Source organism: Lissotriton helveticus, chromosome 11, assembly GCF_964261635.1.
Source record: "Lissotriton helveticus chromosome 11, aLisHel1.1, whole genome shotgun sequence".
Taxonomy (NCBI): domain Eukaryota; kingdom Metazoa; phylum Chordata; class Amphibia; order Caudata; family Salamandridae; genus Lissotriton; species Lissotriton helveticus.
The window spans coordinates 76161047-76175168 of record NC_136072.1 but is presented as its reverse complement, the minus strand read 5'-3'; the positions used below and the strand labels follow the sequence as shown (position 1 = coordinate 76175168).

At 44.1% G+C, this 14122-nt stretch overlaps 1 protein-coding gene across 4 annotated transcripts in view; it reads right to left on the bottom strand.

The window, feature by feature from the left end:
* LOC144791219 (dehydrogenase/reductase SDR family member 4-like) overlaps window positions 1-14122 on the bottom strand; it is a 232906-nt gene that overhangs the window by 146525 nt on the left and 72259 nt on the right. For all 4 annotated transcript variants that reach the window (XM_078665871.1, XM_078665869.1, XM_078665872.1 and 1 more), the window contains exon 2: window positions 3855-4028. In XM_078665871.1, the coding sequence (XP_078521997.1) occupies window positions 3855-4024 (170 nt within the window). In that variant the 5' untranslated portion in view covers window positions 4025-4028. The remainder of the gene's footprint in view (window positions 1-3854; window positions 4029-14122) is intronic.

Below are 14122 nucleotides of genomic sequence, written 5' to 3'. Positions count from 1 at the left end.
TGTACTTTTGTATACATATGTGAAATTGATATTTCTTGAGTAAGGGAGATCATTAAGGTATTTTTATTTTTTAGATGAATTTATGAATAAGTGTATACTCAGCTGCCCGAGTCCTGATGAGGCCTAAAAGTTGATGGGCTGAAACGTGTCCACAGAATATTGGAAGGCCCCCCAAAAAATGTATGTAAATATTGTGAATATATATGCTTATTTGATGTAAATGTTTGTATATATGTGAAAATAAGAGTAATGTATTTGTTTGAGTCGTTATCAAAATGTGAAAAAGTAATAAACACTGAGAAATACTTTGCAATCAAGAGTATTTGAAAGTTGTATGGAATGACCTTTGACTTATGATTCTTTTTTTAAATAATAGGGTTCATGTAGAGATTAGTATCTAGAGGAAGAGTTCATTTAAGTGGCTCTTCAACCTACTATTGTGTGGTTATATATCCCTAGGCATCACTTTTGCTTATTTGTGCTTGTCCATTGTAATGGTAATTGCCCTGATAATTTTGAACATTTAAAAGCTATTTTTACATTAAATGTGGCGTCGTTCGATTTGCACCGCCGCATCACCGCTCCGCCAAAAGTCATAATCGGGCCCTCAGTGTTCTGTACCCCAAAGGCTACATTAGGGCACCCAGGCATCAAGTGTTTGCTTTAACCTGTGAAAATGCCATTTCCAAACCTGCTACAAATAACATAGAATTTTCTCCTAATCTAACTAATTTGCTTTCCCAAGTGCCTTCACATTGTAGTCCACAGTGGCCATTGATGTGGTAGTAGTGAGAAAGAGGACCTTGCTCTCCAACTCCTTCATGGATGGATGGATAGCCATGATCGCATGTTCAGTATGAGAAACCCCGTTCTGTCAGTTTGTGCTGATGTTCGCGAAGGAGCCCCAGTTCAATCACCGTGGCATCCACTTTGTTGCATGAGTCATGCCTTGAATCTACAATTGAGATGAGTATTTAGTTGAGCTTGAGATTCACCCGGGATTCCATCCCTGATCGGCGGTGGTTCCCCACCAGGTGCTCTCAGAAGCTCATTGGGCATTCTGTAATTGCGACCCACTCCACCATTGCGTGCCATGGTGGCGCTCTATGCCCTTATGAGCAGGGGTCCACAAACACAATCCTCTCCTTTAGGAAGGCTCAATAGTAGCAAATTTACACAGCGGACCCGCCAGGCTCCCAGTCACCTTCACACAGATCAATGGTAGCAGTCCCACAGAGTCTAGAGGTATTGGGTGAGGTAAGGGGAAGATCTGCTTATGACCTCCGGGCCCAGATAGTTCCTGCAGACCGTCCCCTCAAAGATCTTACAAACGAAACTACACTCATAGGGGCAATTTACAAGCCCCTTGCCCCACATTTGCGTAACTTTTCCCATGTTAAAAGTGCCACAAGTGGCTTGTAAATCTGCCCCAAAGTGTGTGCCATCATGAGGACGAGGGTATATCACCAGCTGTAGAAGAATTAAACAGTCACAGTGCAGGACCCGCCTCACCCCTGAATCCTCCGCACGAAAGTTGGGCACAAGCAGTCCCAAAAGCATCTCTGTGAGTGGCAGGCTTCTAGATAAAGGTTGCACCTCCGCTCTCCCATGGCAAGTGGGCTCCCCACTGCTAGGGCCACACGCCCCAATTGGTGTATTACTCCAGGCCGTATGAGGCAGAATGACCTATCCGTGTAGCCTAGTATGTCACTAATACTGTGTAGTACAAATAAACTGGCATAGAGGAGGATATGACAGAGGTTTGACACCAGGACGGTTGAGAAAGGTCCAGGGTTGCCAATGAGGACCAATCCCGTGCCCTCTGTGTCTGGGCCTGCGTGCAGTCCTGTGCATCCAGTTCAATGGCCACAGGGTGGGGATAGAGAAACTTCGGAGCCTAGTTTGATAATGATTTGTCTTTTAACCCTATGTAAATACCAAGTCAGTGGTATGTTTTTCTGTAATAAAGTCTCTGAAAAAGTTTGTTGAATTTCTGCACAAGGCTTGACTATTGCAATAGTCGTTTCTTGGGTCTGCCTAATCTGGTCTAGAAGCTACAGGTTGTACAAAAGGCTGCATCGAGGCGCGTACTTCAACTCCCTCGTCAAGGCTCCATCACAGAAGGATTGTTAGCAGGAGTTCCATTGGTTACCAGTTGGTAAATGGATTATTTTCAAAGTTTTAACTATTGTGTACAGGGCCTATTATTAAACTGGTCCCAAATTCCTCTCTGATTGTTTTGTTCCCTGTCTGCCACGAGAACGTTGAGATTTGCCTCTAATAATCTTCTAGCTATCCCAAACTTCAGGTTACAAACTAGGGAGAGGAGATATATATCTGTTCTAGAGGCAAAGGCATGGAACAATCTTCCTCCTGCTCTAAAGTAAGCTTCCAACCTTGCTACTTTCAGAAAGCTTCTAAAAAATGACTGTTCGCTCATTCTTAAACTTTTATTTCCTGGAGGGACAGATTTATTTATTTTGTTTCAGTGTTGTTAGCGCCAAGATGCCTCTCAAGGTGATATGGCACTTAAAAAATGGCAATTTATTTAACTAATTAATTTGTTAAATAATTTGTACACAGTATTTCAATTTATTCAGTTAATTGTTGATTAATAATTTTAACAATTTTTATAAATACAATTTTTATGATAGAAAACCAATATGATTTGTGTACTGATTTCAAAGTTTGAAAGGGGCTCCAAGATATTACTTACAGATGAAAGAGATTGATTGATAGGAGCAGAATTCAGTGGGATAGGTAAGAGACACCCTTGAGTTTTCTACCTCTTTGAATATAGTTGCAGTTTCCATTTGAAACTTAGGAAATCTACTGGTAGTGGCCCTAATAATTTCAAGGTCAAACAACACTTCACCAGTTGTACTAATTGTTATCCTAACTGGCCAATGAAAAAATTAGGAGCTAATTGGTGACTGAAAATCTGGTAGGGGGAACCTTAGATGTGACTGTCCTCCTGTCCCACCAGCCCTTCAGAGCTTACAGAGATGTAACTATTTTTACTTGTGTGCTCTTCTTTTGCACTTCCTCATCCACGCAATATTCACTAAACCTTGTCAGTGCAGTGCTCATTGACCTAAATTGCACTGAATGTAGCAGCAGAAAAAGAACTATCTTGCATCTGAATAAGGCACTTGGGGCAAGGAAATAGGGGGCATATCTATATGCACCATTCGTCACTGGAGCGTCACTTTTTTTACACTCCTGTGGCGTAGTAGTTCCCATATTTACAATGTGATTCTAAGCGACTTAACATAGCCTAATGCCATCTTGTAAATATGCCCCTTTCCGCCACAGTCCTCTGTGGCAAAGAGGTATGCAATGAGTATTCTAGAGGGCGTTCCACCACAGCACCCATTGCTTTTGTACTCTGCCCCAGATTTACAAGGCTGAGACAGCGCCAAAAACTAATGCCAGGGAATACACTGTCTTAGCATCGCGATACGAGGAGAAACTATTAATTTCTCATTTTTTGCTCTTTCTATGTGTGCTGCATTCTGAGCACACATGGAAAAAGCGAATCGCCATTATTGCTTGTTTATGTGCAGCTTTTTATACCCCTGCGCTAGGGGAAACACAGGGGTGCGCTGTATTCTTGTGGCAACGGCACTTCCCTGCGTTTGCAAAATGTTGGAGGGTGTATTTGGCAAATTTGTTACAGCACAACGCTCCAACATGTTTTTGGAAAAATGCCCCTAGCTTTCATTGAGCAAGGACAACCTCTGTAGAACAAAACCAAAAACCAGAATACACAAAACTATGACGACCAGTTCCATAATCCACCAGCAAACAGAGAGGTTTAGAATTTGGAATACAACAATGTAAAAGTGATTTACCCATCAGTGGAAGCAGTCGTAACAGCCACCTTGCCAGCATGGACAGTGTTCAAGTCTACGGCACTGCTGTACAACCTCTGTGTGCAACGATGGATCATTAGTGATGGCTGTTGATGAATTCCATGAGATTTGGTCAAAGAGCCGAACATTCTTCTCATCACAGTCACCATCTCACTGTAGAATGAAAATATAAAATTTGACCAAGGGACTGTGCAGCTATATTTTATAGTTTATAGGATGCTACAATATTTCATGCATTCTTCAAAGCCTGGAGTGGGTAATATAGTTGATTATGATACATAAACATGTTGGAAATTTTCATTAGACAAAAAAGATGAAAAATTTAAAGCTCACTTTTTTCTGTGTAAAGCTCCTCCTCTGCTTTCTTAGTGCCTTCCCTGCAAAAGACATGGCCCGCTTAATTCCCTTTGGACAGTTTGACAGAGTCTTTTTGTGAAATTACTAAAATGTCTGAATAACAGCTGATAAAACCAAATCAAATATTTCCATGCCTTGATATCAGTGCCTTAATATGTGCATACCAATGCTAGTGTATGCCTTAAAGCAGTGGTGCTCAGCCTGTGATCCGCACCCGCCAGGAGTTCACAACACCTACTCAGGGAAGCAGGACTACTGTGAAATTAAATAATAGCAGATTGACAAAGTGTACTTAAGGAAATGAACTGCAGTCGTTGAAGCAGGACAAGTACAGCAAACACAATATAGCATGGTTGAAGGGTGGCCTCAATGGAAGTGCCACCAAAAAGACAGCATGCTTTAGAAGCATAAAAAAACAAAGAGCCTAATTACGAGTTTGGTGGTCCATCGGATGGCCAAACTTGCGGTGGAGGTGCCGTGGTGGTCGGGGACCGCCACATCAGGGGTCTAAATGCAGTATTACAAGCATGGAAGTCAGACCACCATGGGACCGTCGCAGTTTCCAAGAATCTGTGATCCCTGGTGCTGGCGTGGTGGTTTGGAAACCGCAATATGGTTTGCCATACTGCTGCGGCACCCCCAAGCACATTACCATTTTCCTTCCTGTGACCCTAACCACGGCGGTAAGACTACATTTGAAATGGTGGTAGTTTGGAAATAAAGGATGCCTCTTTCCTCAAGCCCATGGGATGCATGCAGTGGGGCAAATGGTGTGCCCGCCTTAATGCATGCACCCCCTTTTCTGCAAGGCATGGCCATCACAGTCCATGTTGTGCAGCAACGGGCTTTGACGTCCCCATTGCGATACCTTTTTGAAAGGTACCACCTTGGGAATGCCAAAGGACCGCTCACCAGACTACGAGGAAACTCGTAATCTGGTGGGTGGCCGTCAGCCCTGTTTAACAGTGTTGGGGAGGGGCAGCAGCATGGTGGCCCACTCCTACACTGCCAAACTCATAATCTGGCCCAAAGTATTTTCCATTATTCAGCATATTGCTTCATCTTTTAGAATTAAAAAGGACACTTAAAAAGCTCCGACCTTTTCAAGCTCCAGCCTTCTTGTTAACATTTAATTTTCTCTTTTTTCTTTATTTTTCTTCATTTGTGTATCTGTTTGCTGTGTACTTATTTTTGTATTTTCGTGCATTGTCTTGAAAATTACATCGTAAAAATTGCTTACGTCGTTGTCCCTGGATTCAAGGAATGATTCAGTGGGTTCCCTCAGATTCCCTTACAAATTCAGTGGGTGTCCACAGACGTCTAAAGGTTAAGAACCTCTACCTTAACATATACTGGTATGCCACATGACCTAATTTCAGGATTGCTTTTGTATTAACACAGTAGTTCTATTATGCCTGCAAAGTTGCTTGTAGTCTGAAGCCCAGAAGCCATTTTAGTCAGTATTATACAATTGCATATTTACATCAATGTGTAGTAAGAGTAACTTTGTTTTGACGATTTCTACCACGAATCGTCATTTATGCACTTGTTTATATAATAGTATCTAGTCTTAAAGATATTTTACAATTCTTTCTTGCAAGAAGATCCTTCCATCTTCTCATAACATAGCTGTGCACAAAGTAACAGTTTCAAATACTTGATCATGTTTCCATTGACTTGTATTACGGAGAAACAGTTTAAATTGTATGTAAAACATATGGTGGCCTATTTATGAAATTGTCATGCAGGACAGCAAGTCACCTTGCTGGTCTGCGTACTGGGGAAAGGGCAGGAACACCGTATTCAAGGCAATATGGTTAATTCCTGCCTTTTCCCCTGTGCTGGTAATCTTTTGGCAGCCTAGCGCCAATGCAGGCACCCTTGCACAATGTTGCTAGAGTGCCTCAGTTGCATGCAGGTTTGTTTTTGTGCAGGAAGAGACAATTTCTTACACACAAACAATGATGAGAGGCATATACATCTCTCTATGGGCCAGATGTAGGAAGCCCTTTACCGGTCGGTAACGCCCGATTTCGGCCGTTACCGACCGGTAAATGGGTATTTGGCATGTAGGGGGGCATTTTTACAGATTCAGTAAATTTACCGAATCTGTAAAATACCGAATTGGTATTTTTACCGATTCGGTAACGGCCAGATGTAGGTGGGACTCTTCAGAATCCCTAAGGCCTTACAGATTCGATATTTTACCACCCAATCCAATTGGGTGGTAAAATACCGAATCCAGGTGTGCATGCACATGTGTGCATGCACACCTAGCCATGTGACAGACAGACATGCCCTTAGGGCATGTCTGTGTGCCACATGGCACACATGCCCGTCTTTGGGGTGCTAGAGGGTGTCAAAGTGACACCCCCTGCACCCTTGCAAAAATCGGTATTTACCGAATCGGTAAATACCGATTCGGTATTGCCCTTTGATTCCTATGGGCTTCAGGGCCCATAGGAATCAATGAGCATTACCGAATCGGTATTTACAGAATCGGTAAATACCGAATCTTAATGATTCGGTATTTACCGATTCTGAAATACCTACACCACCCCCTCTATTTTACCACTTCTTAAATACCGAATCGGTAAAATTCGGTATTTAGGAAGTGGTAAATAAGAATTACCTACATCTAGCCCTATGTGTGCTGCACACAGAAAAAGGAAGTAACATGGAGAAATAAATATATTTGTCCTTGTTATGCCTCTCCTGGGAAGGAGTATCTTTTTGGTGCATTCCATGGTTTACCTGGAAATGTGTCCAATAACATGGGGTTTGCGTGAGAACACCCACGCAACGCCCATGGAATGCTACCATTACTCAGAGTAAGGCAACACAGAAATGTGTGCTACATTACTTTACTCCAGATTTAAGGAGCAACTGAGTGCCACGCAAAGTGGCCTTGCCTGGCTTCATTAATCTCACTTAAGATTTGCGTTGTGCATGCACCATGTTGCGAGGTGCAAACATAATGCAAACAGGCATTATATCTCAAACTGGAATTTGGGAAGAAGCTCTGGTCCAATAAAATGACAATTGTTTTTCATTATTTTGCTTCATATTGGCTATATATTAAATGCATGTTAGACTTTTAGGCTTCCCCAAGAGTTTGCAATTTATTTTTCAGAATCACTCACAGACCCAGATATACACACTTGATTCTCAGACGTGAGGAAATTAGCCAATGCCAAAGCAGACTTACTCAGTAAGTTACAATAACTGAGACATATCTTATAGCATCAGTGGCCAAGTCTCAAACAGGGCCACCTTTGAATGAGATGCACAAACATTTGCATGACATGTGATAGATGTATCTGTCTGTCAAATGAGAGCCCGTTATATGTCAGTGGAACTCGGCACATGATTAATACTATGACAGTGATGCATAAATGAAATAAGTCGTCCAGGTTGGTCACCCCACAACATACACCAACAGGCACTGAAATTACTTAGTAGCATGTACGTGTATTTATGAATTCCTGTAAAATACTCCTTAGATTGCTTTCATAGAAGGAGACATTACATAAGGTGCTCCAGACATGTTCTTGATATTAGGTTTTTAAACTATTGTGTTTTTTCCCATTTGTTTGTTGATTGTTGATTACACAAAATATTAAAGTAGCCCATTGTTACCAACTATGTAATAGACTGTTTAACATATGTAAGAAAAAGGGCCTAATTACAGTTTTGTCAGTCCATTGGATCACCAAACTCTCGGTGGAGGTGCGGTGGCAATTGGGGACTGCTGCACCAGCGATCCGACCGCCATATTGGTCATAACTGTAGTCGGACCGTGAGAGGAATGCCGGAACCGCCGGGGATCCTTGAGCCCTGTGGTGGAGGACTTGTCTGAGGCCATAATATGCTTGGTGGTGCCGCTGGAGCACTGCCAAGAATATTTAGAGTTGCCTCACTCATCCTGGACAGCAGGAATCATCCTGAACATCCCTTGCCGCAGCCACATCTCTGCCCACTTGAAAGACCTGCACTGGCTCCCTGTCAACAAGAGGATCACGTTCAGACTCCTCAACCACGCACACAAGGCTCTCCACGACATGGGCCCGAAGTACCTCAACAGCCGCCTCACATTCTACACACCCACCCGCCAGCTCCGATCCGCCAGCCTCGCCCTCGCCTCCGTCCCACGATTTCGGAAATCCACCATCGGAGGAAGATCCTTCTCCTTCCTGGCAGCCAAGACATGGAACTCCCTCCCCACTCACCTACGGCTGACCCTGGATCATCTCTCCTTCAGGAAACAACTCAAGACCTGGCTGTTCCAGCAGTAAATGTAAATGTAAATGTAAATGTAAATGTAGTATACTTGCAACGGGGCGTCCCGGCGCTGTATAACTCAGGGGAACCCGTCCTGGCTTTCCCTGTGGGATGGTCCCTTGCTGGGAGTCCACAAGGTGGAGCCAGGCATCCCCGGAATTGGTGTGGCCGTTGTGGAGATTAGGCAAGCTAATGCCCAGAGTTGCCGAGTGTAACCCCTGATTAGAGTAAGCACCGAAGCGAGAATTATCGAGTCCGCTGACCAAGGTCCACGACCCTGCCGCGTCGGGAATTGAACCCTGGTCCTGGGCTGACTTCTGCTCTCTGGCCTGCCGCCTCTAACCAGTGAGCCACACTACTCCAGTAGCGACCCCCCCCCTTAGCGCCTTGAGACCCTTACGGGTGAGTAGCGCGCTATACAAATTTTGTTGATTGATTGATTGCTCACTGCAACCTTACCCTCGGCGATGAGCCCACCATGGAAAGGGTGGCGTGAGGAACCAAAGTGGGTCCTACAGGGCCCCATGGTGCTTCAAGGACTGGGGATGCATGCAGGGTGGCACATGGTGTGCCCCCCTGCATGTATGCACCCCACAAGTTACTGCACTGCATGGACTTCACAGTCTATGCTGTGCAGGAACTTGCTTTGGCTCTTCCATTGCAGTGCCTTTTTGAAATGCATCGCTGTGGGAACACCAAAGGACCGCCTGCTAGACCACGAGGAAACTCATAATCTGGAGGGCACCCAGCGGTCTTGTTTGCCAGTGTGGGAGCAGAGTGGTGGTTTGGTAGTCCGCTCCCACACTGCCAAACTTGTAATCAGACCCAAATAAAGAGATACTGAGAAAAATGTAAGGATTAAAGTTGGGGCATATGAAGCCAAACATACACCTACAAATTAGTAGGATCCTGGTTACTCACAGACTACTTCTACCGTCCTAAAAAGTCACCAAGCTGGAGTACATTTCCAACTCACCTGTGGAGTGTCTAGCACCACATATAGCCCCTCATAGGTACTCTCCAACACACTGCCATGGAAAATAATAGAGACAGGAACTTAATTTATTTCCCATAGTAGATAATGTTCAAATAATTGCATTATCTGACCTTCAAATTATGAGTGTGTGAATTTGTATGTACCAAAGGTTAAAGTAATGTTATAGTCAGGTAAAGACGTCTGTAAAAAAATAACACTGATAAAACAAAAGTTATACTATAGTTAGATGACAATGTCAGTCAGAACATAATGTTTTAAACCAGAAAAACAACTGACAATCACCAGATATATTTCAGCAAGCAAACTATAACTTGTGCCACCACCTTGCATTGCTTATTATCTCAGATATTACATCACTCATGACATGTTCAATGACCTCATTAATGACGTCCCTGATGAAATCTCAAATGACATCATTAATGACATCACTAATGACATCTTCAAATTAATGTGACAGTTTGCTATATACTTATCATACAAGAATGCATTCAGCAAGGTATACGTATACTAATTTTCTCTAGCCTCTGTACTGTTAATGTTGTAGGTTTTCGCAACATGCTTGGCCTTACAATAGTTCTTGAGTGTCTGAATGGAGAGAGCTCTCCATTCAAGGTTATGCACAGGGTGATAGACGTGAATTGCCGACCCTTGTCTCAAGAGCTCAGCTACACATAAAAGGTTGCTACAGGGTGAAGGATGTGCATAGAAGATGAGTGGCCTCCTAAGGGGGTTTGAGTGCCTGTAGGGAGTGGCATCTGCATGAGAAGTTGTCATAGGTGCGAAGACCATACACATCTGGTGTTCTTATGTACAGAAATATCTGCATTTTATATAACTAAATATATATTTAATTTGTTTAAAGCACTATATTCCTAATATTCAGGTCACCTTGTTCACAGAAATGTATATACAACTAAAATGTAAATGTTTTTGTACTTGTATAGCGCGCAGCTATCCGGACCGGGTCTCCCGGCGCTTGTACTTATACCGCTAAGGAACCCTTCCGGTTTTCCTTGTGAAGTGTCCACTCCTAGGCACCCCCATGGTGAAACCAGGCATCCTCGCACTGTTGGGGCCATTGTGGAGATTAACAGCCATATTCATCAATGCAACATTCTGCGAATTCTAAATAGAGAAATTTACAGAATCGCAATTTAGAATTTGCAGAATGGCATTCATGAAGAAATACACGCAAAAAATGCAAATAGCAATCGGCCGCAATTGCCGATTGCGATTTAGCCCCAATCGCATAATATTCTCAGATTCAGCCGATTTCTTGGTTGAAATTGCGATTTCACAATTACTGAAATCGCAATTTGCGATCGCGCTAATTGCGAGATCGCAAAAACGGGAAGTCGCATTTCGAGCCCAATGATGACATCACAACCAGGAAGTAGGCTGTTCCCTCCCTCATTCAGACCACTGAGCCTGAAAGTGGAAGCAGGACTGTGAAGAGCTTCACAACAGTGAAATTCCAGCAGCACAGCAGGACATCCACAACCTCCAAAATGTCACAGGAAGCAGCAGGGAGCAGTGGCCATGAGAGGAAGAGGAAAATTAAGTTCTCTGAACAAGAACTTGAGTACCTAATTAAGGGGGTCTGTAAGGACCATGCACGCCTGTTTGGCAAGGACTCCAGGAGGGTGCCAGAGGCTGACAAGCGCTGCATCTGGCTGCGAATCAGCGCCAAGGTAAATTCGGTCGGGGTGACCCAGCGGTCAATTGCCGAATTGAAAAAGAGGTTTTACGACCTCAGAGGGCGTGCCAAGGAGCGAATAGCGGAGAGGCTGGGGGAGCGACTTGCCACCGGTGGAGGAGACCCCACTGCCACACCCAACACCCCATTGCAGGACCTCGTGGAGGACACCCTGACTCCTGAAGCCTGCGTGGGGGTCACCCAGCTGGACTCGTCCCGACCTACCCAACAATCCAAAGGTAAGTGCCATGTGACTGCGAGCCCGTCCCCTAACAATGCCCATGACCCCTGAGCTAGAAAATTGACAACCTCAGTAATACAGGCCATGCACACCCGAAATGCCCTATTGCATTGTGGGAGTTGTAGTATAATAAACATTCTGAAGTACTGGGTTTTTAAGAACCCAGCGGTGCCAGGGAACCCACCCAAAGAGTTCGAGTTCTCCTGTCTCAGACTACAGAAACGCAGAGACTTCTTGGTGACTTCAAAGATCAAATTTATTGGCTGCAGCCACTAACAGGTATCCTAGAAGTACAACACGGTGTATATTCTCAGGAGACTGCCCACCTTACAAAGCCAGCCATCCCTTTTTATACAAAATATTATGCTTTAGGCAAACATTCCTTATTTTACAGTTGACCATTCACATATTTCTACAACAAAGAAAAAGCAGATTCATGATGACAAGCCCATTTTCAGTTTGTTCAGCCCACAATCAATTACCCGGCAAGGCCCAATACTTTCATCAGATATCGAACGGACCCCTAATAAAATCGGGCACCTCCTCATCGTAAAGCAGGCCATAAAGCAGAAAACAGAGACCGGTGTGTGTAATATTAGGCATAGTTGTGTGCGATGAAGGGTTTATGACATGTGGCACCTTGATCCTAATCTCGGTCGGCCACTGGGAAAGGAACCGGCCGAACAGGTTTGGCTTCGGGCAGTGGAGTCAGCTTGCCCAGGTCACACAAAAGTCAGCTAAAGGTGTACGTGTCCCAAAAGATTCATTCGGCCTTAGTCATCGGCCTATGTGAGGGCAACCACAAGATGGCTGCCATGCACAAAATGGAACCCGAGGGTTCAGGACGGAATCCCTGATTGCAGGGTGGTCTCGCCACTCGAATACGCCGAAAATGCTTGTATATAGTGTACTCGTCATTCTCGGTCTGCTGATACCAAAATCGTCATGATACGACGACGTTTATGACACGGGTCCAGAATTTTCAGTACTACAGACCCTCCTTTTGCCCTTACATAGGCAATTAACCTACACTCACGCTAATCTGAGTCAAGGTCTATATTCATAAAATCATTGAGATGTTGCTGTAGCATCATCCTATTACTTAGCTCATCTCTCGATACAGGTTTCCTTACACATAATGCAGCACAGAGGCCACATATAGCAGGAGCACACTGTACGCATAGACAGAACAGGAAAAGAATGGCTAAGATCATCCCAATGACCATCAGAATCTTCCATCCCCAGGCGGATAGCAGTTCCCAGAACCACCCCATCAACGACCAATCTCCGTTATCCACATGAATAGATTCAGAGATCTTATGTAGTTTGGAAATGGCCTGGTACACTGTTGGAGCATTATCTGGAATGAAAACACAACAACTTGATTGGATCACTTTACATACCCCACCTCGGTCTGCAAGTATGACATCTAACGCAACTCTGTTCTGAAGAGTCATAAGACGATCCGACTGGAGCTCAGCACTCAAGTTACTAAGGGCACCGGCAGTTTCAACTACGGTGGATTCAACCACCCTCGTTAATTGCCTTATGTTCCTGCTGTTAACCATGGGTCCCCAAAACGGCAGAAAACCCTTCAAGAAGTCTCCCAATTCTTGTCCTGCAGTGTCTTTTTTACTGAAGACACCTCTAACTATCCTTGTCTTGTGGTAATCTGCCGCAGCTGTGTAGGTGGGAGGCAACAGGAACGAAACAAAACATGTGCCCGAGAAGTCAGGGGGCAACCATGTGTAGGCTCTATCATGACAGATGAAATAGGTAACCCTGGCTGCTAGGAACGAAGGGGAAGTCTGAGACGCAAAGACATATGTTTCCGTGCAGATACTCTTTCCTAACTGAGCTCTGGGATTCTTGCCATTACCTTGCAGACATAGGTGACCCTGATGGGGTACAATCCAAATCGGGGAGGATCTCTCTGCTCGCTGGTTTTCACTCAGAGTAACTCCATATCCGGTCACGTTCCATCCAATATAGCTAGTGTCTCATCTCTAGGGATAGTCTCATAGGAAGTAGCTCCTCTAATCATATCTACTATACCCTTAACTAGAGCACAAGAATGTGAGGAAACAGTAGAAGGAGGCATGGGCTGTGCAGTGGGTGCAAATGTCACTCGAAAAGAGAATAAAACATATCCTATTAAAAACATCATTACACTAAATAACATGAAAATGCATAATATCAAAAAGCGTTTTCTGGTCATCATTATACATAGTTTGGCTTTAAAGTTCATCTCTTTGGCAGGTCTCTCCATCTTGAAAAACTCCATCCTCTAACCTTGCTGCTCGCGGAGGTAGGGTGTTCCGTGCTAAGGAATGCGCCTGTCAGTCCAAGGGAAACGCCCAAGAACCAACCAGAACCGTCGACCTTGTGTCTTCGGCTTGCACTCCAAAGAATTGTCGCCGGCGACCCTACACCTGAACCCGGATGGTAGTTCGAAAAAGAAAAATAAAAAAGTTTCTCAGATAAGAGAGCTGCACTTTCAAAAATAGCAAAGAAAAATTGTATTTGTCCATAGTTCTCGGCCTCAGATTATAACAATGTTTTCCAGATAATGTCTGGACTTGGAACAACAGTTCAGGCTCGGTAGTGTCCAATCGAATTGACGGTGACACAGCTTCTTGCAAAAGATTGTCACTTTCACGTTCAGAATTTGTTCC